The sequence below is a fragment of the Idiotropiscis lumnitzeri genome, chromosome 6, assembly GCF_059441095.1.
Source record: "Idiotropiscis lumnitzeri isolate Australia: NSW breed Sydney's pygmy pipehorse chromosome 6, RoL_Ilum_1.0, whole genome shotgun sequence".
NCBI classification, from domain to species: Eukaryota; Metazoa; Chordata; class Actinopteri; order Syngnathiformes; family Syngnathidae; genus Idiotropiscis; species Idiotropiscis lumnitzeri.
This window is the reverse complement of record NC_142396.1, coordinates 13,279,426-13,306,205: the sequence shown is the minus strand read 5'-3', so window position 1 is coordinate 13,306,205 and position 26,780 is coordinate 13,279,426. Positions and strand designations below refer to the sequence as shown.

Here is a 26,780-nt window from a genome sequence, read left to right as displayed (position 1 = left end):
GAAGACAGTTAGTAAATAATGTCATACTCACTTGAGACAATAAACATGTCTGACGTGATTTAGCAGCCCTCACAATATTTTATTTTACATTTTTTTTTGCCTTTTGAATTACAATTTTGGCAACATCATTTTACAAATCTGGAAATTTAAAATGCATGGTTGGTAACAGTCAACCATTTCACTGTACCTTAAGCAGCAGTAATAATATGAAATTGTCCAGCAGGTTATGTATCTGTTTTTTTATAGTGCTTGACCTGAGCTGCTCAGTATCATGTGTTCTTAAAATGTTTCCCTTCTCATGTAGCTAATTGAGTTGGGCCAAATATTAAACGATCATATTGTAATCATTACACTTATTATGATGCAGTGCGGTTCCACACTACTAAAACTTATCGCTATCCATTGGTTGCCATTTAATCGTGGGGCACCTTTTCGCATCCAACATTCGTGCTCACATTCACAACTATGGACAATTTAGAGTTTTCACTTTTTGGAATGTAGGAACATGAGAGTCAAAACCCACAGATCTTTGAGGCAGTTTTATAAATTATCCATAATTAATACAATATTTGAGAACATTTGGAGTGTATCGGTAACTATTCAACCATAGAGGCTATATAAAAGATGACCTGATGTCTGCTGCTTTTCAAGGACTGATGACAAAACCGGCCCTTATCCTTTTCTTTTGTTAGGATTAGCGGTGCTGGCCAATTACAGCAAAGATGGCACAACATATGCCACATGACACTATCAATACCATAAATGACGTGCCGTGATAAGAGTTAAACTTTTCACCCCGGTTATTTTCTGTTTATAGCCCGCGTTACGCTATCGCGTATTTTTGAATGAGGCTTACGTCACTGTGGCTCCAACTATAAACTATACATTAGGTGGAGTTGTAAAATATGTACAGACACATATCAGCCTACAGGTGGCACCCTTGCGCCCATGAATTAGCAGAAATGACGCCGTGTTTTCCTGAGTGACCTGATTTGAAAAGAGCACGACTTGATTTATATGCTGCTACGGTTCTCTTTATTTCATGTCCCAGCTATTAGGGGAAGAACATATTAGAGTTCGACCACATATTTTCATTTCCTGGCCTCTCTCCGGGGAAGGGGGCGTATATTCCGCATCCCCATCCTCCTCCCGTCCGCCTCTGCGCTGTAGGGAGAGACCGGGAGGAGAACCGCAGACCAACAGGCTGGGTGTGGGGACGGAGAGAGCCGGACAGTGAGGGGCGATGGCGGCCGGTGCGGGATGCGGAGAGTCGGTGGATCAGTACCGGGCCGAGGTGGAACGGTTGGCTCAGGAGCTAATCGAAGCAAACGGGGAGAAAATCCGGGCTGCGGAGTGCGGGCTGGTGGTCTTGGAGGAGAACCAGGCGCTGAAGAACAAGTGTGCCGAACTGGAGAGCGAACAGGAGGCTCTGAGGAAGGAGTTGGAACAATTACAAGAGGTAAGAGACTGGATTTCGCTCACTCAATGCAAGCAGGTGGAACCGCAGCTGGTGATGTGTATAGCACACCTGCGTGGAGGTCAGATGAGGAACCAAAGAGTTCATAGCATCCCTTCAGTCGCATAAGTTTTCTTGAATGTTCAATTGAAACAGGTATTCACCAGTGAAAGTGCAAAAAAAAAAAAAAAAGAATCTCTTTAAACATAATTTTTCCATCAAGCTTTGCAGTGCTGTATATACAGTCATGTATGCATACTTACAAAATGTAGTTATATAATTTATGACTCTCTTATTTTAAAAAGCTGGGATGCCATATTTATTTATTATGTGTACATACAAAGTTGGCCCTGCATTTCACTGTTCGGGTATACATATTTAAAAATCTTTTCCACATTTTTTTTAATGAAATGGTCTGGGAAAATAGTAACAACCAAATATAAAAACTACTGTTCAATTTATATTGAGAACGGCTTTGGAGAAAAATGTTCCTGCCAATCTGTAAAATGTGAACTAAAATGTTGATTTTCTTACTGTTTAGCTGCATAAAATAAAAGAACAAATCTATTTTGCAAAAAAAAAAAAAAAAAAAGACATACCTGACATGATTAAGTGGGCCACAAAAAAGTGACAGGACGGCCATTGAGTTTGGCAGCTCTGCTGTAAAAGGTTCCCATCTGAGATCAAATTTCTGTGGGGTGTAAAAACCCCAGGTGTGGCCCGAATATAGTCCAATTTAGCTTAGCATCCTAAAATTGTATATTTCATTTGTAGTGTGCAAGAACATGATCCAGCAATAGGACAATGCGGGCATAGGAAAGGTTGTTAATTTATGTTTATGTTTTTTGTATGTTCGAGGTAGCACTAGTGGTGGCAGTACTGAGGATTTGGGTTTGAATCTAGACTCTCACCCTGCTGTGTGGTGTTTGCACGTTTACCCCTTGCTGGTGTGGGCTTTCTCTCGCATACACCAACATTCCAGAACCATGCATGTGAGGTTCATTCAAGTGCTGCCGACCTATCCCGGGTGTTATCCAAATTTTCGTGCCCAGTGCAAGTCTAGTGCAAAGCACAGTCTAACTGTACGCATCGTTGAAGTTATCTTTGTTTTGGTATTTTAATAGACGCATGCTAGGCATTTGTGCCGTTGTGGGTGTGAACAACTTGATTCCCAGGCAATTGAAGCGGCTCCTTTCATTCCCTTTAAATTCAGTGCAGGAGAGGCACGTGGTCTAGATGGCAGGAGTGTAACGGATTTGCAGTAATCCATGGAGGAGATTGACGCTCGCAAAGTATGTCTATAAGGAGCTGCAAGATTGCCACTTGCAGATGATGGAAAATTGGCTGCTGCGAAATGGGTGCTTCGAGACTACCTTCCACGCCCAATTGTGCTTCCATATGTGAACACCCCCAACCACACCTACACACCCATAAATGTGCTCCGGCCAGTATGATGCAAGTCGGTTCTATGTTATTGCAGATGTCAGCTACAATAACAACCCAGTTGAAATACTTTAATATCATCTATATATGTATGTGTGTACATCTGTTGTCATCGCTTCATGTTTTTCTCCCTTGTGAGGTCAAACTCTCCTTGTCTTCCTGTCACTCGGTGCGTTCGCCTGGCACAAGGAACATTTTCTGGAGGTGATATTACTTCCACTAAAAAACACCTCCCGGTCTTATCTGTCTGTCGCACGCTTCTATCACTATAGCAGAGTGCAGGCCTTCCACTACAATAACATTTTATCCCTTCCCTCTGCTCTGCACTTTGAATTAGAACACGACAAGGAACTGCTGATGGAATCTGATTCAGTTGGTGTGTGTTCTATAAATCCCCAAAATATTGTCTATAAAGAAAACCCAAATTGATGTACTTACATATAGATTAGCTCACCATTATTTTCCCCCTTTCTTGTGAGACAAATGTTACAAATGGACTTAGAAATCCATTAGTTAAAATGTAGGCCGTTAATTGATTAAGTTATAGTTCAAGTCTCAAATTTGTATTCATTATCTGGTGCATGGCAAAAATAAACACAGCTGACCTTTACATGAGGCAGTAGAACAGCATGATACTACCGCGCCCGGCCATCATAGTTATGGCAGCGTACTTGTCGTTTCTTCCATTTGTATAAAACAGGAAATCACTCTCAATAATTCTTGAGCCTTGAGGTATTTTGACTGAAGCATGTTACAGACATTTAATTAAGACAGCTTTAAATTCAGATTTTTTTATTCATTTGAATAAATGCCCTATGTAGAGAAACCAATGGGTTGTCCTCCATATGAAGTTGTGCACAAGTAACTTTTTCATTTACACACATCTTTCTGAGTCTTCTGTAGTAAGACCTGTTCTATTTTTCTGCCCTCAGTTCACTTCCCAGCTGGTGACTGCGTGTACTAAGTTTTCCCAGTTTACATTGCGTGCACATTTATTGCATTATCGAACAAGATTCCTGCTCCAAGTAGAAAAGGAAATATTAGGTGCACTTTGTGATTGCAGACTCGAAGTGATCTTGTTCTTTAGTCTTCCGTGCTCATTTAATGTCTTTTTCTCACACGCACACACACGCACTCTTCCCACTGCATGCCCCTCAGCCCAATCACTCTCTCCATTCTGTATGCTCTGGATACTGGATAGTTGCCTAATCCATGGCAGGGCCCCCTTTATTCGGTGGTTTTAGCTTGTTAGTGCTGTCTCTGGGCAGATCAACCCCAGACAGGACAGTGGAAGTGGAAGATGGAGGAGGAAGAGGAGGTTGCCGCTACTGTGAGAGTGGTACAAGCTCCACTGCCTCAGCAATGTACTTATAGCTTGACAGCGATGTGGATATTTTTTCAATTATTTGTACTAGGATGGCCAGTGATACGGTGCACAGTAGCCTTACTGCCTGCCATGTGAATATTGTATATAATGACTCACAGATGTCTCTCTTGCAACGCTCCACAAACGGAAAGAGAGAATACATCTTCATTTGTTGTAGTGTGTCTGCACAAAATGTGTCAAAGGCTATAAGCATTATGAGTTGTTTTGAACATTTTATACTGCCTGCGCAATGCTACAAGGCGTCTTTGTTTTGTTTCCTGCAACTTGGTTTGCCCTTTGCAATATTCTCGCGTGTTCATATTTGCCTACAGAGGTAGAAAGACAGAAAGGTTGGTAGATTGTCTGATTCACTGTGCTTGACTCCATTCGTGTTTTGCCTTCACTCCACAGTTGTATATAGGTAAGAAGAAATCACAAATTCCCGACCGCTTTTGCACTTAAGGAACTTGACGTGCTTCACACACACCGGCGGATGATGCAGCCTCAGGAGAACAGGGGGTTCAGTATCTTGCTCAAGGCCACTTCAATATGGTCACAAGGGCCGGGGATCGAACCCACAACATCTGGATGGAGAGACGACCACTCAATCACTGAGCCATGCTCCCCATTGCTGTTGTTATTTGGAGTGGTGTTCACATTAGAAGTATCCTGCAAGATAATGAGCTGTGGTGGTGGCTAGTTGGCGTATGAAGCAGCACAAACAATGCTCAGTAGGAAACATTGTGGTTGTCCAATTCTAAACAAAAGACAAACTCTTGGTCATAATACTTTTGAAGCGAGCCATCAAGCCATGGTCGTAAATCTGTCCCGAGGATGCTTTCCAGGTCTGCCAGCCTCCTCCTTTGTCTCGGTGCTCCCCTTAGATTAGCTTGCAGTGGTGGGAGAGCAGTAAACAGAGGAATGAGGTGGATCAATAAATCCCGAGATGTTTTTGTTCCCTCTCTTCTTTCTGTTCCGTCCACCATCCCCCTCTCACAACATAGCCCGTGGCCCCACCCTTGTACTCCCCGCACCCTTTCGTAGGTGGTCCCCCTTGGGCTGAAATGAGGAATTCGCATCAATTTGTGTGCTGTGCAATTTTATGAACTGAGTTGCACTTTTCTGTGTATGATATTAAATGAAAGGAAAATGCCCAGATGTGGAGTTTTGGGAAACATGCCTGTGTGTGTGTGTGTGGGGGGGGGTGTATGTGTTTTGAATTCATACCACAATAGAAATGTTTAGCGTAAAAAAGACTGCAGCATCATTTGAATCAATTTACAATTCCATTTTCTTTGAATATTTTACTCATGGTATGATGGGTGGCAACATACAGGAGCTCGACTCAATTATTCTATTGTTCATTCACCCGTATAAGTAGGTGAGTGTGCGGGCGATGATTGAAGTACGTACATTAGTCAACCCAGGTTACCTTTGACCCCAGCAACAGGCTCAGTGAGGCAGCTGAGCATTGAGATAAGGAGCCGTGTGGTTGTCCTTAAATATGTTGAACTGCACTCATTTGTGTGCGTGCATGTGCGTGTGTGCGTGCCTGTATTCAGAACTTGGAGGTGAAGGTCATTTGTCAGCACCTTTTTCCCTGCATGAGGGTGTCTCGTGTCAGTAAATGCAGCAGGACAAGAGGGGGGTATTTGGGTGCGGATGTTGTGATTGAAAGCAGTGAGGGAGGGACGGCGGGACAGAGTGCTTGTGTGTGACTCTTTGTTTTGTTGCTATAATGGAGAACAGTTTAGGGTGACATCGAAGAAACAGAAACAAAACTGCCCGGTGGTTGTCCTTGAGCTCCAACATACATTTGAAAGTTATTTTTCTTTTTATGCGGCAAAGTAGGTTTCATGATGGTCACTTAAATTTGGTGAACTTTGAACAGCATTTTCCATTGAGATCAGTTGTAGAGCCATTATGACTCGTCCATCCATCCATTTTCGGTACCGCTTCTCCTCACTAGGGTCGCGGGGGAAATTATATAAATTTGATGACCAGAGTACTCACTTTCTGCTGTACAACAAGCGTATTGATAATATTTGTGCTCCACATCATGCATTGTTTTTCAACATGAACTCACACTACTGTAAAATGAAATCATCTGTTATCTTATGCAAATGTTAAAACATAACACAATCTCGACCTTTTATTTCCAAATGAGAGTCATTTGAAATCTAAACAGCGTGCGGCTAACTTACTAGCGGTCACTTCCTCAAACTGCGTGTTCACCTATGAGAGAATCAATTGCACAACATCAGTCACGAAAAGGTCCAAATCAGTCATTTGTTCACAAAACGTTCCACTCTGTCAGAGATTGACCTCACAGACATCAAAATCCATCCCAGATTAATTATACATTCTTCAAAAATTCAATTTGTGCTGCAGTGTGACTGGATTAAGTTCCGGTAGAGGAAAAGACAGGAGTCCAATCTTTAATTGATTTTATCAAGAGGCAGAGCTAAATATGTTCAAATAACAAAGCACGTGTGTTTTAGCATCAGGTTACTGCAGTGACTTTCTTTGACTGCGCTAAAATCCGTGAGTCACTCAGTGGAAGCCTCATGAGTCAGTTCCACCCGGCTGCTTTGTGTGAAGGCGTGCAAGTCTTTCTATTGTTGTCTGTATCAGCTCCCCTTTCTCTGCTGCAGAAAGACGAGACAATGTCATTAAATAAATCCATCTTTCGTGACTCTGTCTATCTTGTCACCCAGTCGATTCTTTGGTAGCATGCTGCTGATATTTAGACCGTGCTGCCTGGTGTTTTTCTTGATAGAGTTTTCTTCCTAATATGGCTAATTGTGTCATGAATGAACGTGTTAAGGGGATTCAGTGAAAGAAGTTGTGCATGCGGCAAAGAGGAGATCATGTAGGTCAATTTCAACTCAGTCGACATTAGTGCTCTATTTCATGTTCACCCGAGGCAAGTTTCTGAAGGCAAAGTATGCACTCAGTGCTTTGTTGAAATGGAACTATAGCTTGTTTACAAGGGGGAACCGATGGAAATGTTCCATTCATCAAAAATGGATGAAAACACATTCTAATCAATGAGAATATATGCATACAATAAAATAATACAGACAGCATAAAATTCTACTTTAAGTACAAGCCAGCCATCAAGTTTTTATTCTCGTGTTATGATCCTTGTGCGTTCTCGCCTCAGAACCTTTTTAATAGCTTTCTTCTTTCTATTTCTATTTGTGAATGCATTTAATTCTATTCTTCTCTCTTAAAAATCCGAGTATAACTCCATCCTTATTTTTGTCTGTTTCTGTTTTTTCTCCTTTATTTCTTTCTGTCTTTTAGCCTCGATGAACTTGCTCTCCTCAAATGAATGGTCGATTCAACAGTGACAATCAGGACTTCCTGAATGAGAGTGCCGGTAGCCAAGTGTATTTTTAACTCTATGTGAACGTGTGCGTGGTCGCCTAAAGGCCATCTCTGCCATGTGTTGTTGTGGTTGACTTGCTCCTGGTGTCCTGGCAGGCACATTAGCAGGCAGAGGGAGGAAGTTGATTCGATGACACACTTGCAGATGGTACAGCCTGTTAGCATTAGAATGGATCTTTTTTGCCAAAGCATATTTGCCTATTCCTGTTAACAGCATGTAGTGAGACACCAAAAGTAAATATAATCCAAAATAGTTGGAAAAACATTAGCAAAGATTGAGAATGAGGTGAAAATATAACTAATGCATAGATAGAGTAAATGTAAATTGGTTTGCATTTTTTTAGTGTGTGGATGTCTGCAAGTTTGTTGACTTGGTGTCAGTTTTCTTATGAGAAAAAAAAGAATAATTAATGGAGCGATGGTGGCAGAGAATTCTCCTACTCCTACTATACTACTCTCTGTAATTGAATTGCTCAATTAAAGATTTGACCTCAACTCCATTATGTTCAACAAATGAGTCGGCAATGAAGCTATAAGAACAAAATCAGATTTGTCGGGTGATCCTTGGAACACATTTTTCAGCCAGTTGCTTCTAAGGCGATCCATCCAAGCACACTGAATGTGATTCTGGGAAATAATCCAACCTTCTTTCTTATCATAAGCAGACTTGAACTCATTCTAACTAGACATATCTTAATAGCTAAGAGCGGCTTGTCCTTGGCAGTCGTTTCAGTGGCACATGCGCACGTTACTTAATTTATTTTGTGAAAGCAGTAGATGTGGATCTTGTCAGTGGCTCGGCTCATCCTTTGGAAAACCCTTTAAGTAGTTTTAGGCTGTCTTTCTCCGGATTGCAATGTTATTGTAATGCCATTGTTGCGATAGAAAGTAGATATTAAGCACAAAACAGTCATCATAGTGAAAGCATTAAACATTTATGTTGGAAAAGATTACTGAAAGATTAGTGTTGTGGTAAAGAAATGTTCATGCTGCATAATTCCACATTCAGAAGTGGATTTGGAAAAGAGCGTATCAGCACAATCCTCATGAAAGAATAATACTCTTTAAAAACAAATGTGGAAAAACAGTGTACAATGTTCCCTTGCCACTTTGTGCTTGATGTTTTGAGGCTTCAGTGCTTCACGAGGTTTTCCAAAATATTCATGAAAAAGAGAAAAAAAAATGCAGCAATATTGGTGGCCATGTTGGATACAGCTGCGTTGTTTCAGAGAGATGAGTTGACTCGGATGCTTTGTGCATACCCACAGAAACTCAACTAAGGCGTGTGATTGGTTCCCCGTATGAGATCGACCAATCGGAGCATGAGTGCATTAATGGCGTGTGTTGATTGATTGCGAAGAGCCAGCATCTTCACTAGTTGTATCACGCCCCTCTCATCCATGTTAATCAACAAACATCACTTTTGAACAAGGTTCTGTTTGGAATCTCATCACGTTATTCAAATGTGCCGTCGAGTCGAGCCTGATAGTAAACAGCTGTGTTCAGAAGCTGTGAGCGAGAGACGCCGCGCAGCCATCCGACAAACAGTTTAGACTAGAGCAATAAGACAAGTATGACGAAACATTGGCAAATTTAATGCGACAGTGTTTGTTAAAGTTTGTCTTAAAAGCGCATACCTTAATTAGAATCCTACGTATTTTATCCAAAGCTTTATCCACCAGGATTGTACCTTTGGTTAAAATTCACCACAGGATTATTTTCTATTCATACAGCCTTTTATAATGAGATTACATTTTCTACAACAGTGTTCTATGAAATTACTATTTTTGAACTCGTACTATGACTGCAACTCTATTGCTATTGGGCCCTGACTCACACTACTTGTGAAAATGTGCCTCTATGTGTTTTTTATAGATGACACATCTCTTGACTTGGCAATTTTCCTCATGGCTGAAATGCACATGGGGACTTTTGCGTGTCCTTAAAAAGGACAAAATATGTTTCCAGGGCATTTTCTCCCTTGAATATGTACCAAAGTGATTTATTAATCTGAGAATTAAATACATACAACATGGAACAGCCTACTGTATGTAAACTTTGGTAACTAGTTTTTTAGGACTGAAAAGTAAAGCTGCAATATATGATGTTGATGGAAAAAGCCGTGTTGCTCCTCTGTTGCGTCTCTCTCCGTGGTACTGAACTCTGAGATGTAGTCCGACGGGGTGACCATCTGGACTGTACATGACTGTACGTGTGTATGTGGATGTGTACGTGCATGTGTATTTATACCAATCATAAAAACTTCTTGTGAGTTGACTAATACTGTACCACGATTGCTATGTTTCACAACTTCATCGCTACACGCTTTTAGTGGGGATTACAGCTCAGCAAACTGCCTTTTGGATGAAATTTCAATCAAGTTTCGCTGAAAAGATTACATTTTGATTGACAGATTTCGATTTCACATCTGTTGAGCATGTTTTGAAAAAAAAAAAAACTGGTGTCTCCGTGTTAGTACAGCGGTACCTTGACTTAAGAGTGCCACAACTTACTTGAAAATGTTGAGTTACAACAGCTAGATGGTATCAGTAAACTTCACGAGAAGCAGTCAATAATTCTTCAAAAAAATAGGCAAATTGCTTGCTGTTTTTTGTCAATCCAAGTCAAAGTTTACTGGAAGGCTAAACATACAAAATGTTATATATAAGAAAAGTCAGCAAGCTTAATGCTAACACATACCAACTAGTGTGATAGTTGTGCCATTTAAAGCAATCACTTTTTGAAAACAGTGCAGCAGCATATGTAGAGACAATATAACAATACTCAAAGGCATATATTCTTCTATATCCTCTGCAAAAGAATATGTACATTCCTGCATCTTATTGATCTTAGCATATTATGAAGCATGACATTGTGATCCACAAACTGTGTAATTCCTTACATTCAAATTTAATCGAATGCCCTAATGTAAGCAAATTAATCAAAAGTGATTACTAATACGAAGTTATTGTGACAGTCCAATTAAAAAAAAACATTTATTTCATTACTAATCCACAGTGAATAATTAAAGAGGCCAAACCTGTTTTTTTCCCGCTAACTGTTGTTCATTCACCCTTAAAATTGACTATGAGGCAGACCTGATGCATGCAGTTAATTATGAAAGATGATGGAGTTTAATTGTCGGTTGTAAGAGTTTAAAAATAGATAGGCGTGCACACGCTGAATAGCTAGGAGCCCCTCCCCTGACTCCTCATTAGCAGCTACCACAGATGAGTAACGATTTTGCGCTTTGCACACCTTCCGCACCACCCCTTGTGCGGGGTCGTAGAATCAGGTGCAGCCCCATTGTCTGGACTGGATCCAATGAGGCACACAGGGCTGAGACGCCTGAGGCCCAATTCATTATGCGGCTTTTTTTCTCCAAATAATCTGCCAATCGCTGGTTTTGAATGAATATTTCACCAAGCAAGTGCTTTTCAGCCACATTTTCCTTTACATGAAGAACTGTGCTATATCTGCCAAGAAGGACACAGACCCAGGACAGCGAGGAGCCATCATTACAATGACACCGCATGCATGCGTTGTCACTGCTTTTCACATAATTACCGTAGCTGAAAAACGCAGAGCTGTCACTGGGATATTTTTAGCTGGAAGGCGGCTGCCCTGCGACTGCAACAGGCCAGGCAGTGTTGTGCGAGGGCAATGAGTCACAAGCCATAAAGTGTCACTTTCTGTGACTCCCTTCTATGTGGAGCGGTTGCCAAATGTGGTGGACTTTTAGGAACAGATCGCTGTGCAAGGAGAAGGTTTATGTAAATTCACGAATGCAATGAGAAATGATCCATCTGTTTCTTAGAAATTATACTATTCTTAATTTTTCGATAGGACATTTCTCGTGTGCTTTTCAAGAAAATAATTTATTGAAGAAGGAAAAAAATCAGAATAAAGTCATCCATCCATTATCCAATACAATACAATGAAATAAAAAATTGGCTTGAAAAAAAAAACATATGTACAGTTTATTTGGCATGTGGCATTTGGACATGCCAAGCAAGCTGCAAACTACTCATAACATAACATGATTCCAATACAAAGGCTAACTTCAAAATGAAAGCTAACCAAATAATACACTGACGGCAATCTAATAGACTTTATTTTGAAGTTCGCCCGCGTGGTAGCGCAACTTTGACAATTCAGCTTGCCTTATTACAGTTTTTATTGCCCTGCTACCAACATCCACACAACGCCAACTCCAAATCGCTAATTTAGGATACTAACAAACAGCGTTAATTACGTCGTGATTGTATAATAGGTCACAAGTCTCCTAACCGCTAATGCAAGTGTAAACGTTGGCGCCTCGTGATCACAAACTTATATACGACTGGACTAGCAACAGGCACCTTGCGGCTGAAGCCAGACAGCAGCAATCCTACATTGCCAGAGTTACTGACTTCTGTTTTCCCCTGAAAATACTATCATAAGTACGCAAATGACGCTAGGACTTCGATATGGTGCACTGAGAGCCTCGCAAAGAAAGTTTGCATCTATCATGTGACGCAGACGAATCTTTGAGTAGTACTCAGAGATATACATCAGAAGAGATCATTCAAAATTGCATTGTAACGGATTAAAGGTGCATGTCGCGCTTTTTTTTTTCCACAAGTGAATGTTTCGAAATGCATTTAATTCTTGTTGATTGAGACCTATGTGTCTTTTTCTGAGTGTCCGTACTTGTGTATGTCCGTGCTGTGAATGTGCGGTGAAACAGCTCTGCTGTTGGTTTTGCATGGCAAATTCTCCCTTTTGTGTTCTCGCTGTGCTGGAAATCCAGTAAGTGGGGCCCCATGAGGCCAGCTTTTCCCCTCTTCCTCCTGCAGAGTTCAGCTTTGGGTGATCGTGCGCTGCTCGGACATTGGCAGCCGCTCTTGTGAAGTGGGAATTGGAGCTCATTCAAACAATGCTTTGCATTAATTAATGGTTTTGTTCTTTTAATCATTCACCAGAATCCGCGTGTTCGTTCCCCAGGGAGGGAGAGTGCTAAAAGGCCAGCCACAGAATGTGTGAGAGAGAAAAGATGGGGTAATGAGAGAAAAAAGCATATTTATATAAAAAATAGTTGATGTCGGTTCTGTTTTTGTAGATACCAAACATACATGCTCTGCCAAGAATGTTTTTATTACATTTTGGTATGATTACTTATTTAGCTAAAATCTGCAATGGTCATTTATGTTTCATTTGAACGGCAATTCAAATGTTACGTGGAAAAGACAATTGAATTCGCTGAGCTGGTTTGTCTGCTTTATCAAATCTCTTCAGACGAGGTTGAAATTTGTTGCGTGTTTAAATTGGAAGTCAACTACAAAAAATACAAAATAAAATGTTCTATGCACATTCACTAGTCTAAATGTGGCATTCTGATTGATATTGTGTCTGTAGAATAGGAGTTGAGCAGCAAAATCCCCTCAGTTTTAGCCATCTCAGGGGGCGGCCATCTTGTCACTCCTGTCAACTGAAAATGACATCACAGTTGCTCAGGGTTCACAGCTCAGCTATTTTCTGAAGTTGTGCCTTCATTGGTCGTTACCTGAGCCTTGAGCAACTATGGTGACATTTTCAGTCGAAAGAAGTGACAAATGGTCACATGGCTACAAGCGGGGGCATTTTGCTGCTTAACTCTTATTCCACAAAGACGATATTAATCAGAATTCCGTGTTTAGACTGGTGGGCCTGCATAGAACATATTCTTGAAAAGAAAACTTTTAATTAAAGAATCGTAATAGCTTCATTTGTATTCATGTTTGCTCACTCTTGTTTCTCCTCGGCCATTATATATGCATTACAGTTTGTTCAATGTCATTTAAAATTTGCTATGTTGTTTGTTGATTGGGAGAAATGAAGTGTCTCTGTTGCCTCAAAAACATTCTAACGTACAGCGTTAGCAAGTATGTTTTCTTGCCTGATAAAAATGGAACTCATTTCCTCATCTGGTTAAGTTGTGTTGCCAGATTGCCAGTGACGTTCTAAATGTTCGGTGTGAATAAGTTTGAATAGTTCTTGCTGGTGCATGACATGTAATAGCTGTTCGGGCTTATTTGCGTGCAGCAGAATGACAGCGCAGTTGTGTCGGTGTCTCCTCACTTTGATTTTTTTTTTCAATCGAGCCTCAGCACCTTTATCATGACACGTCAGCTCTCACTGCTGTGGAAACCTGTGTCAGGAAAATGGGAACACTGTGTCTATTGATCAAATGAAACCGCATCCCAACGTTTTGCATCACCGACATTATTGTGGAAGTTGCTACATGCCAAAATCATCAACTTTGATTTATCAAACTGCACTCTTCATTTCCTCAGGCATTCGTCCAAGCATACAGCAACCAGCGCAAGGTGGCCGAGGACGGCGAGAGCAATGAGGAGACGTTGCTGCAGGAGTCTGCCTCCAAGGAGGCGTACTACATGTCTCGTCTTTTGGAGCTGCAGACAGAGCTGACCTTGAGTCGCTCTGTGACTTCCAACACCCAATCAGAGAACGAGAGGCTCAACGCAGTTGTGCTGGATCTGCGAGAGGTGAGTTTGCAGAGGGCATGCCTCATAAGGAACAGCATCTTCTAACGCTAACTTGTATTTGGTTTCAAAATCACGGGGGAGGGCATACAGGCAATTGTTGTAAAGGGGATCATGAATGAAAATGTGGGAAAGAGGCGCGACATGCAACTCACAAATGTACACATATTAATATTATTTCTTTTTATTTAATCATTTGGTGTGCATTAGTATAATCCTTCTTGAATTACCAAACAGAGAACCCGAATAAAATGTAATTAAAAAGGCATAGAGCTGTATTTGGTATGATTTACTTTGTCATCGTCAGAGGAATTATGATTTATCTTTCCTTCTCATAATTACGAAAGCCTCAAGGCACGCTTTAATTTCCTGTTTAAAACTTATTTCAAAAGGTATTATGGCTCAACGGCGCAGATGAAGAACACGAAGTGATGTTGTAAAAGAGGTCAGGCCTCTGTGACATGATGTTCTATGGCACTTTTTTATTTTAATTAATTAATCAAACGTGTACATTGACTTCTGTTGTAGAAAGTTTCTAATTGGCTTGAACGTCCATCCCAAAGAGATTGCAAGGATTCCTTAATTCTTCCTTGTACCCAGTGTGTTTGAAAATGTTTTCACGTTATCCATCAACGTCTGCTTATGCGCAAGCTTGTCTGCAGACATTGAGGCGGGCAACATTAGGGTTCGACTTGGGGTCAGACAAATCCATTGTAGGGTGCAAATCCGGGGCTAAACTGGGAATGAATACCCGGAACTTGGCACATGCAATGCACAACTATTAGGACACGTACTGCACACTTAAAGCATCACAGAAAAAATACAATAATTGTCAAATACATTAACTGTCGCAAGCTGATTAGTTCTTAAAGATATGTTGCTTTCTTCACTCGTTGCTTTACCCATAACAAGTAGCAGTGAAACCGAGCTGTATTGTTAGCTCTTACTCTTGCAGTATCCTGGTATGGACGTTTAGCCTCTATTAGCTTCAAGAGTTTTAGAGCTGCTGTCAGCATTTATGAAGCTCAAATCGTTTCTTAATGATCTGCATGTACAGTCTCGTCATCATTTCTTAAAAGCAAAACCATTGTCCACTCTTATCCTACACACACCACGTACACACACACGCACGCACGCCCACGCCCCCACCCACGCCAACCGGCCCACGCACGCACACACACACACACGAACCCCCCAATAAATTCTGTAAAATATTTTCAATAAAAGCCCATTGACATTTAGACATTACTTTACATTGTAAAGCGCACGAAAAAGAATCCGTTGGGAACGAGATGGACGCTGTCATGTACAGTCTCTGTAGTGTATTGTTTTTGTTTCCCTGTGCTGAGCTTGGTGACCCGTAGGTGGCACAGGTATGAGTTTAGCAAGGGCAGGCACACCTGCATGTAATTGTAATTAACTACCCATCTTATGGCTTCTCAGCATGTCAGCACGTTGCTGGATCATTCCTTTGTCCTCCCTTTAATGTGTGTTTTCTGGTTTGGTTACAGTCTAGTCTCCTTGTTCCTGGTAGTAAATTTAGTTTTTTTCTAGTGATAATCCTTGATTCACTTGCTTCTTGCTTCTTTGTCTTTGCACTTTGTCATTTATCCTTACTTTTTTGGCACTTTATCTCCATTTTGTTACTTTGGTTTTGTAGTTTACTTTTTTTTTTTGTCCTTACCTAACCGTTGGTTAGACTTGAAGTGATTCCATCCTACTTGGTAGGACTTTTTGTTCCCTTTTTTTTTTTTTTTTGCTCTTTTGGATTTTGTAGTTTCATTTGTTACTTTTGCTTGCTGTAAGAAATAACATTTGAAATGTTTGCGAACAGCTTTGGGGTCCAAACAGACATGTTACGTCAAACAAGTGCAGACACACGCATATGTCAATAAATATTATGTATGGCTTTGTAACTAACCATGTTCATATTTTTTGATCAGCAGCGGTGATTTTGTTTGTTGTATTTTATTTTCATTTGAAGTTTGCATTGAAAGCTGCTTCTTCCGAATTAAGCAATGAGCTTTTATTTTGAAAGCAAACTTCCTGTTCACTACAATTCACACGTAAAGTAATTTAACATAGTACGGCCAAGAGTTTCATATTGACGGTCAGAAAAAAGAGCATTTCTTTTACTGGCACCCCCTCCGAAGAGGCAAAATGTGTGTAAATGATGTATATTAGTATTTTGTGTTTGTAAAAATATTTGAGTGTCGAATTTAAAATATTTCATCTAATTGTTTGCGTGTGTTTTGAAATGTGTTTCAGCTCTTACGGTGATTAGGTTTGACTTTGAAGGTTACACGGTTATGGATTATTCAATTTTCGCATGGGTTAAGTTGCATTCAAATATTTTTTTATCTTAATTCCTCTTCACCGGTTATCCTGTTTTTTGTTTATTCAAATGAAGCAATGCATACAAACAGTTTGTTTACAGTCTTGTTTTTTGGCTTTATTTTTTGGGGGGGGGCGGGAGTAAAACATATTTTTTCCCGTTTAACTCCCTTACTGGCAGTTCATTACATACATTTGGTTAAAATGTCAATTTGTCTATTCTTGTGCCTGTACCTCAGAGTAATGAAATGCTGGAGCTCCAGAGGAGTAGAATGAGGGAGGAGATCAAAGAGTACAAGTTCAGAGAGACTCGGCTGCTTCAGGATTACACGGAGCTTGAGGAGGAGAACATCACCTTGCAGAAATTGGTCTCTACGCTCAAGCAAAGCCAGGTCAGTGCTGAATCCATGTAATACTCAAATGGAAGTTGAACATTTTGCTTCTCACATGAACATCTATTTATAGGTATCGGCACTGCACTTTTTATTTTTTTTTATTTTGCATTTGTTAGAACATGCCTTCAATGAAGAAAACAATATTCTAGCATGTTTAGGTTTAAACCATCATGCCGTTGGATGATAATTGTCGTTGTAGCACACGGGAAGTCCGCCAATCTGTTTTCAGATTTGGTCACATGGAACACACTGGACCCTATTATCATAGGTGCAGGGTGTTAGTCTAGCATAAATCGCAGGCTAACTGTGCACATGGGTAATGTTTTATTTCCTTTGGGTGCTGTTGCAGGATGGAATTAGACTTTTCCCAGCCAATCCACACAATGTGCCTCATTTGCATCAATATCAGGGCGATTGAAGGGCAAATCCGAGTATGCAGTGCTTGACATTGCGGGGGGAAAAAAAAACAAAACTCGGGGATCGTACTCTGGTTCCTGACTTGCAAGCTCAGAGCACTAACGCTGAACAAAATCTCTGGGCCGCCGGCTTGGCGCACTGCCTTAATACTGCAATGGAAGGTACAACTGAGGGCATCCGGGATAGGTTTTCATATGTGGGCCCTTTCACTATGTATATGCCTCCTCTGTCTCATCAAATTGTCCCTTCAACATGCACGTTAATCTACTATTGATCTCACTGATCAACGTGCACCTTTATGTTGACTGGGGGGGCGGCATTTGCTTGTGCGCGCGTTTATGTGTATTGCTATCGCTCAAAAGATTCAATCATCAGCTATAGTTTTTCTTTGCCGAACGATTTTAGGTCTGAAATATGACCATCGCCTTAAACATTATTGCACTTCCACGTCATAAATACTTTCATGGTCATCGTGAATTTCTGTGATATTTTGTAATGTATTCATTTGTTTGTTATATTCGATCTTTAGTATTGCAGCTCAGTCAAATATTTTTTTTACCAAATTTAGGCGCAACTGCTATTTCTTTATACTGTTCTAATACTGTCAGGGATTTTTCTTCTTTTCTTAATCTTCCTTCATCTTGTTCTCAGGTGGAGTATGAGGGTCTCAAACATGAGATTAAAGTGCTTGAAGAGGAGACTGTTCTGCTCAACAGCCAACTTGAAGACGCTTTACGTCTAAAAGAAATCTCCGCGGGACAACTGGAGGAGGCCCTGGATGCCCTCAAGAGTGAGCGTGAGCAGAAAAACAATCTCCGAAAAGAGTTGGCCCACCACCTCAGCCTGAGTGACAGCGTCTACGGCGCAGGCGCCCACATAGCACTCACTGTCACCGGTGTCGAAGGCCTCAAGTTCCCAGAGGAGGTCAATGGAAGCAGCGGCCCCAATAGCAGCGTTATTGCCGCTGTGAACGGCAACAATGACGACAGTTGTCGGCACAACGGTCACCTTCATGCAGGTGCCATGTTGGCCAAAATGAATGGAGACTACCGCACAGGTCGAAAGACCGAGGGTCTGCACCCAGTACCAGACCTCTTTAGTGAGCTCAACCTATCGGAGATGCAGAAACTGAAACAGCAGCTCATGCAGGTCAGTGACGCAAGTTGAAATTGAGGTATGATGGCTCTCTCTCTCTCTCTCTTGGCGGTTACTCAATGTTTTCTTTGCATCATGACATCAATGACAGCAGAGGTCCATCTCAGTGATTCAGAGAAATTCAAATTTGTATGTTAAATAAATGCAAACTTGATGGATGGGGAGTGAGGGGATGAAAATAGGTAAATACAGTTTGTGACAGAAACGGAAAACCCCAATTTTTTTTTTTCTTTCTTTAATACAAGTTGATATAGCATCACAGTGAGAAAGATAAATATCTTTAGTGGCAAAGCTCTGTTCAATAACAACCAGGCACTTTGACATTTGGAATTTGAGATTTGAAGATCATTGGCTGTTTGAAGATGTGGCAGCAGCAGGGAGAGCTGTTGTGATGCATGTGCGTGGGCCGTGGGAGTGCTGTCAAGATGATTAGGATGTGATCGGAACAGCGAAGGGATGCAGAGGAGGAGAGAGACAGACGAAGACTGACGTCTTCTGCTTTTGGACTGGAAACACGATGCCTTAGATGTGCCTCCATCGTTGAGATTTACAGCTTGTTAAGCACATAATTTATTACCAGAATATGTCCACAATTCTGGACAAAAGTCTTGAGAAACACCTCTGAATCAACAAATTAATCAATCGGGGGTTGATCAACACCAACCTCCACCAAGAGATTTAGAGTAATTCTATACTGAGCTAGTGCCAACTGCATAAAAGTCAGTTATGTGAACTACTACACTGCTAATGGACCTCGACACATTTATGACTAATGTTGTCACACACCTTTTAATGAAATGACTAATCAATCAGAAATCGGACTGCCCTGTCAGTTCACCCATATCTCAGCGCTTATCACCAAGATAGTTGTACAAGTCAGTGAGTTCAAATTTGATGCGATGGTCCATGGCCTCAAAACTACAAATTATTATGCAAAATGCTTTTGCACAAATAGAAATACAAATCATTATTAGGCCAAATGTTTAAACTTTATTGGTGTTTTCAATTTTTTTATGGCGGGTGAAGTGTGTTCATTAAGCAATGTCAGCAGTGGCGCACTGAGCCGTTATCTTTATTCTATTACTGTATTAAAACAATACATGATGCTCGAATTAATTTAAGACATTTTTATTATTATCATTACATCTCACCAGAAATATGCAGCATTGTCTTTTGTACATAGGTAGAGCGTGAGAAAGCGGCACTGCTCATGAACCTGCAAGAATCACAGACCCAGCTGCAACACACGCAAGGCGCCCTAACTGAGCAAAGTGAGCGCCTCCATCGCCTCACGGAGCGCGTCAACGCCATGCGGCATCTTATCGGGGGCAAAGAGCTGGATGACCCTCAAGAGAGTGAGCAACCTGCTGACGGCTCCCTGTCACCCCAAACTAATGGTCACTGCGATGCGAACGTACATGGGTTTGAGGTCCTGGAGTGTAAATACAAGGTGGCGGTGACAGAGGTGATCAACCTGAAAACGGAGCTGAAGGCCTTGAAGGAGAAGTACAACCAGGGTGTTGAGGGGCAAGCAGATGGTCACACTGACGACAGACTACGAGCACTTGGCGAACAGGTTTGTTGTCGTCACCATTAAAACATCAACATATATGGGTGAACTACAACTGTACTATAGTATGTTTGTTTTTTTTGTAGTTTGTTTTATAAATGATTGTCACTGCAAACAATTTTAGCTCTCATGCAGTCACAGCAGTTTCACGTGTTGCCAGATTGAATTCGCCCAAGGACATTTGAAAGATTCTGTACAACTCCTCTCCTGCTCACCATGCATGTTGATGCTCACTGTTTCCTTAGCAACTTAGGGCAGGGGGTTATGTTGCAACACACAGTATAGGAGGTACTGTGTACTTTAATATCCTTTTGCAAATGAGAATCATTTATTGATGCACTTAAGCTATACGAAAAGGCTATGTTAGGATAATTCATTCTCTACCAGTTGAGTAAAAAAAAAATGGATCTTGACGTCTTTAGCCGTCAATGGCAGTAAATGAGTTAATTGGGGTCTCAATGTCTGTTTGTGCATTTAGCCATGATTGTAATCAGAATAATCTGGATTTAACAATGCCATTTTTTTGACCTGATGCTCCCCTAAAAACACTGAAAACATGACCAGTCAAAATTGTGGACACCCTACTCATTGGATATCATGAAAAATGTGTCCAGACTTTTTGCTGTGTATATTTTACATTATTGTATTTATTTTTTTTTCCCTGGCAATTAATTTGAGTTAATACTACACTCAGGTAACCCATTTAGAGAGCAGTTTACGGGAAGGCCGTGAGAGGGTGGCGAGCTTGGAGGCGGAGCTACGTGCATCCGTGAGCAGTGCCGCAGAGAGCCAAGCCCTGCTGAACACGGCACAGGACGAACTGGTGACCTTCAGTGAGGAGCTGGCACAGCTCTACCATCATGTGTGTCTGTGCAATAATGAGACACCCAACCGCGTCATGCTCGACTATTACCGCCAGAGCCGAGTCACACGCAGCGGCAGCCTCAAAGGTTCCGAAGACCCACGGGCTTTACTTTCACCCCGCCTGGCTCGACGCCTGGCTGCAGTTTCGGCGCTCTGTTCCTCAGAGGCTCAACGCAGTCCAATGGACTCCCCATCCAAAGATCCCCAAAATGGCGACACAACGGCCAGCATAGCTGTCTCTCCAGCTCACCACTGTAGCCCCACCCGCATCATCACAGGCTCTCCTGCCACCAGCATGTCGCCTTGCCCATCACCGGTGCCATCCGAGGCGGGGGGAGACCTGCGAAAGGAGCCCATGAACATCTACAACTTGAACGCCATCATCAGAGACCAGATCAAGCACCTGCAGAGGGCTGTTGACCGCTCCCTGCAGCTCTCCAGGCAGAGGGCTGCAGCCAGAGAGCTCGCACCTATGCTCGATAAAGATAAGGAATTGTGTATGGAGGAAATTCTGAAGCTCAAGTCCCTTCTCAGTACCAAAAGAGAGCAGATAGCCACACTCAGACTGGTTCTAAAGGCCAACAAACAGGTAAAAAGTGTTTTTATCTTGAAACCATCACAAAAAGAAATTAAACTAAGGATGGGCATCAATTATCTTTTTAATGAGCCATAAAATTGGTTGACTGGCCTTGATGAGACATAAATTCTTCACATATTATTGTTTGACATCTTTCTCATTTGTGAGGTTTTTGTTTTAGATGGATGATAGATGTTGTTTCTGAATGTTCTGAACTTCTGTTTGTATCCCAGTACACTGTTCCACAGAATATTTTCTTGTTGATCATAATTAGACCAAAAAATAGTTTCCACAGAATGACCAGAATGCTTGAAAATGCTTGATTAAAAGGTGAATGTCCACATTGCAGACAGCAGAGGTAGCACTGGCCAATCTAAAGAGCAAGTATGAAAATGAAAAGGCAATGGTGACAGAGACGATGATGAAGCTGAGGAACGAACTCAAGGCCCTCAAAGAAGACGCCGCCACCTTCTCCTCGCTCCGAGCAATGTTTGCTACTAGGTAAGAGCACCGGCAGTCCGTGGTGGAAATGATTTCCTCATTGGTTTAAAACAGCATGGCAGTGAGTTTGTTTTGTTGTATCTTTGCAGATGTGATGAATATGTCACCCAGCTGGATGAGATGCAGAGGCAACTTGCAGCAGCTGAGGATGAGAAGAAGACATTAAACTCTCTCCTCCGTATGGCCATCCAGCAGAAACTGGCCTTGACCCAACGGCTGGAGGATTTGGAGTTTGACCATGAGCAGATCCATCGTGGTCGCGTTGCTAAAGTGCCCAAGATTAAAAGCAACCCGCCAAAAGTAAGTCACAAAGAACTTACTGGTCCCACTCAATCATCACCTTCAACTTTCACAGTCAGATGAAGTGCCCGCATGTGTAATCATTTAAACACATTTAATAACACAAGAGGCAGATACAAATTGGAACGAAGTGGAAATGGCCACGGAATGTTTTTGGTAGTATGCAATGCCCCCTTATGGCAAAAACTGTGAACTGCTGCATAATTATAAACTACTATTTAGAATACTACAACACTATATTAATTCTCATTTACTCCCAATGTTACATTTACAGATTTATTCGTATAATACTTTTCGGTTTCCGATGTATCAAAAACAAAGTCAATCAATCAATCAAATAGAGATAAAAATGGCGCACATCATTGCACATGTCGACTGTTAACCACAAGATGGCAGTGTCTTTCCAGCTTTGATCTTTTACATGCCTGTCAAACAACAAACCCACTGAGTTTTGTTTCTTTATGCTACAAGGATGACCATATGGATATATTAAGTGTGCAGTCTTACAAATGTTATTTTTTTCTAAACCCTTTAATGGTTTGAATAGTTGTGATTCGGAGATAGACATTATATGAAGTTGGAGATTGCATGAACCCTGTGAACTTGTGCTGCTTTTTGTACGATACAACTGACAGCAGTATCGCAAGTGTGTGTTATACATTTTTATTTTATTTCTTTTTTTTTTTTTACCTCAATTGCAAACTTGACAAAGATCACGTGACTGTTCTCATAAGAACGCAGTTGGATCTGATTCAAAAGCAAATGCACTGTTATTAATAAAAACGTTTTGGGGTTACTTTTTAAAAATGTATTAATGTAATAATAGTAATAAAAAAAATACTGTTCTGATATTCTACCAAATTCTAACCTTTTTGTATGCCATCGTTCAGGAGCAATGGCAAAGTACTCTTTGAGTAGGTGTTAGAGGAGAAGTTTGCAAAGCGACGGAGTGCTTTTGTCAAATTCTGAATGCAGTACAGTGCTTATTTTTGTACCATTTCCTACTAAAAGCTTGTGGTCTCTGACAAGGCAATGCCATGACTCGTCCTCGTTTTGTCTGTCTCTCTGTTTCTTTGTCTAAACCGTGAGCATCACCACTGCGTGTATCTGTCTAATTTATCAGTTTCTTGTAGATTGTCAGCAGCCTGCTGCCTCAGTATCGTCACTCTCCACACAGCTAAGGCGAGGGAGAATTTCCTTAGCATACAGGTAACATGCTGTACTGTAGTTCTTTTTCGGTCTAGACTGGGGTTACCATCTTTTATTTGTTGTTTTAAACCGCGAGCTAACTCTTTGCGATCTCAATTATTAAATTAAAGTTCAAGCGAAGGACTCAGAGTTTGATACACACTTCTGAAAAATAAACTTGCATATCTTACCTCATACGTTATTTTTCATAATTGTCTTTACAGTATCAATGTGAAGATATTGTGAACACGATAGATCCTAAATTATCGCTCGAATTATCAACAATTATTAAAGGTAGGAAACGAGTACATATAAATTCAAAACACTATTTCTCAATTTCTGCCTGTGTTTAATTTTAAAATGATCACTTCAAGAAATTTCGAGGAAATCCCAATGCCCCAATTTTTGCAACAGGCCCACATTTTGGTGACCCCTAATCTACAGTACTTTATCTGTCTTTCTGTCAATCAATCATGGCAGCTGCTGACCGATCTTTAGGCATGGTGGTCAACCTTCGTTTCCAACCCTGTTTTGGTTTGTGTTGTTGTCCTTTGAGTCTCATTAGATGTACAATATCAGTGGATATGTTTTGTGCTGTTGTGAGGACTGCACGGATATAGTAATTCCAGTCATATTTTTAGTGTGCATGGGTGTTGTGGTGCAAGGCCAGTTAGGCATTAGTTTAAATCGGACAGATTGGGGAAAAATTAAAAGATTTTTTTAATTATCTCAATGGAAACATTTACCTTGAGATAACGGGCCACTATTTATTTATCCCAGGTTGTACAATTTGTGCAGGTCTAAGGTACTGGCTTCAGCCCTGTTTAGTTAGGTAGGTAAATTGGTAGGCCATTGAGGAAAAGCGGCAAGTATTTAAATACATTTTTCCACTTTTCACTGAGCGCCAGTTTTGTTCCATCATTGATTGTTTTATCTGGTAACAATATGTGATTTAAATCACTTCGTCTGCCCAAAAAAAGACATAGATTCCTTGCTAACTACATGTATTTTCACTGGAATCACTGTTTGTGTTTCTGCATCTTTTCAGTTCTAAATTTCGTGCTGACCTGCAAGAACACAAAGCAGATTTGCCCAGCAGCAGGCGCCTTCATTTCTCCCCTTGCTACCTTCGTAACCGCCTGGCCCAGCAACCCCAGCCCCCCGGCACCTAGTCTTGTACACGCCACCCATCGACTGAGTGGGTTACTCCTATACATCGATTCCTTCATGGATCCTTGAAGCCCTACAAAGTTGCCTCTGGATTCCATGACATGGGGTGCTTCCTGGCCCGCTGGTTCCATATGTCACCAGAGACAAGTGCGCACACGCAACACGAGACAAATCACATCACTTTTTTTCCTTATTTGTATTTATTTTTAACTGTTAATAATTGTAATTATTTATTTATTAGATATTTATTATTGTTGAAATGGTGTTTTTCCTCAAATTCATTTTAAAACAAAACCAAAAACGCAGTATTAAAATGGAGATTTTATCAATGTTAATGAATTTCTTGTCGTGGCCATGGGTGAATTTAAAAGACCTTTCTAACCTCACTAGTCTTTCTTTGGATGCTTGTGTTTTTATACAAATATTTTTTTGCAAAGCATGAGACTTTTATAACATGTCTTTTATTTTAAAGCAGGCTGCAGGCATGTGACTATATCCGTGTTTGGCTCAGTTCTCATCAGAGACTGAATAAAGATGAGTGTGTTTGAGATTAGGGCTGCTGGCCTGAGTTTTTGCCTTTTAAGTTGCACAGGTTCAAGTGACCCAGTAGGGACCAGACCTCTTCTTATAAGATATGTCAACAGTAAATTAACAAGGTGTGCCTCTTCTTTAGTGTTCTTTACTCTCACCATTATTTTCTATGTTTTATTGAAAACAAGTAATGTTATCTATGACTAGGGTTACAAAATCAATCTTTCTGAGAAATTTACTAGGGGAATTTTGGATATATTCCAAGTTTTACACACAGGAGTTATTGGGAATATATGGGCGTTAATTCGATTGTATCAGATTGAATCATAAACGACACATTTATGATGATGGCAAATGATTATCTCTGTTGAAATGCTTCCTTCACATGGTACGCAGTACTGTCCAAGCACAACTGAGCACTATGCATTATAGCAATATACAGTCACATCTACCACAAACTCTCGACCTGCAGTAAAATATTTTCTACTTCCTTAATCATGAAGACACGAGAGTAACTTGAAAAGATTGTTTAGAAAGTAAGTTACATCTCGCCGTTACAAAAGTTCTTATCTGACACAACTGACTGGGATAGATGGCCTTTTTAGCGTTGGTCCGTTAATTTTTGTAGCTTCACGCTGTTTTTAGCAACGGTATGTCTTCTCCACTCAGCACTTACATTCTGTTGAGATGCGAATGATATGGTTGAACTAAAGCCACTACAATGTTTGAAAATGTATTTCTGAGTAGGCTGTTTGTTTCTTGTTTCTGTGCATTTGTAAAATCTGTACTCCTGCTGGTTCACCGGTGACCAACCTGTCTTGGTCTGTTTGCACAACGTAGCGGGATAGAAGGGAGAAAATAAAAATTATAAACTTGTTTTTGGAAAGAGCATAGGTGAATGCTGAAGCTATGATTGATTTTGTTTTTTGTTTGTTCCCCATCTCTTTGAAACTGCATTGAATTGGTTTCAGAAATAAATAATGCATTTGTCTATAATTTGACTTGTGATGTCTTTCAGAAAAAAACTGAAATTCTGCAATGTACACTGTGTAGCCATATTAAACTTCACATGTAATATGATACGATAATAGAGCTTATTTTATGCCTTTAAAATGACTGAGAATATGCTCATCTTTACTGAAACAGTCAGAGGTATAACAACATATTTATTGTTTAGGTTGTAGTTGGCACTGGTGTAGAAATGTATACAGTATGGGAGTGCAAACTGTTTCTAAAACGTTGGCCCTCTCATGTGGCTCATTAAGTAAAAAAAATCTTAAACCATCATTTCTCTAGGCAGTGTAGTTGTACAAAAAAAGTATGTTTGACTTTCTCTGCAAGGACAGGGAAGAATGTTACAATATGGCATCTCCAGTTAAAAAGTAACTCGTGAAAGTTGTGGTCGATCAAATATTTCACCGAAGTCGATTGGCGGTGTTGCTTATTCAGTCATTTATAACTGACAAATAAGGAGCTTAAGAAAAACATTGCCACTGGAATTTGGGCTTCTACTCACAGGATACACCTTAACATTTCTAGGTCACTTGATTGGACCATGTCAACAATGTTCCCTCTAATGCTCCATATTTTCGTATA

The 26,780-nt window shown here is 40.7% G+C and overlaps 1 protein-coding gene across 5 annotated transcripts; it reads left to right on the top strand.

Annotated features, from left to right (window-relative positions):
* Positions 1–965: 965 nt before the first annotated feature.
* On the top strand, positions 966–26,180 carry bicd1a (BICD cargo adaptor 1a). Of its 5 annotated transcripts, none has more exons than XM_088298528.1 (10): positions 966–1,459; positions 13,973–14,185; positions 16,756–16,908; positions 17,980–18,477; positions 19,667–20,059; positions 20,748–21,506; positions 21,844–21,995; positions 22,085–22,295; positions 23,429–23,504; positions 24,532–26,180. In XM_088298528.1, the coding sequence occupies exons 1-9, from the start codon at positions 1,244–1,246 to the stop codon at positions 23,474–23,476; spliced, it is 2,643 nt and encodes an 880-aa protein (XP_088154654.1). In that variant the 5' UTR covers positions 966–1,243; the 3' UTR covers positions 23,477–23,504; positions 24,532–26,180. The 5 variants fall into 5 exon arrangements, with proteins under 5 accessions (XP_088154654.1, XP_088154653.1, XP_088154655.1 ...); XM_088298527.1 differs by having other exon boundaries at positions 23,419–23,504; XM_088298529.1 differs by lacking the exon at positions 23,429–23,504.
* The last annotated feature ends 600 nt before the right edge of the window (positions 26,181–26,780 follow it).

What these genes read in the sequence shown, in the direction of transcription:
- bicd1a (XM_088298527.1), top strand. Translation starts at nt 1,244, where the DNA reads ATGGCGGCCGGTGCGGGATGCGGAGAGTCGGTGGATCAGTACCGGGCC. An exon ending in TACGAGCACTTGGCGAACAG is followed by an intron (nt 20,060 to 20,747) that starts GTTTGTTGTCGT and finishes TACTACACTCAG; the next exon opens with GTAACCCATTTAGAGAGCAG. An exon ending in TTCTAAAGGCCAACAAACAG is followed by an intron (nt 21,507 to 21,843) that starts GTAAAAAGTGTT and finishes TCCACATTGCAG; the next exon opens with ACAGCAGAGGTAGCACTGGC.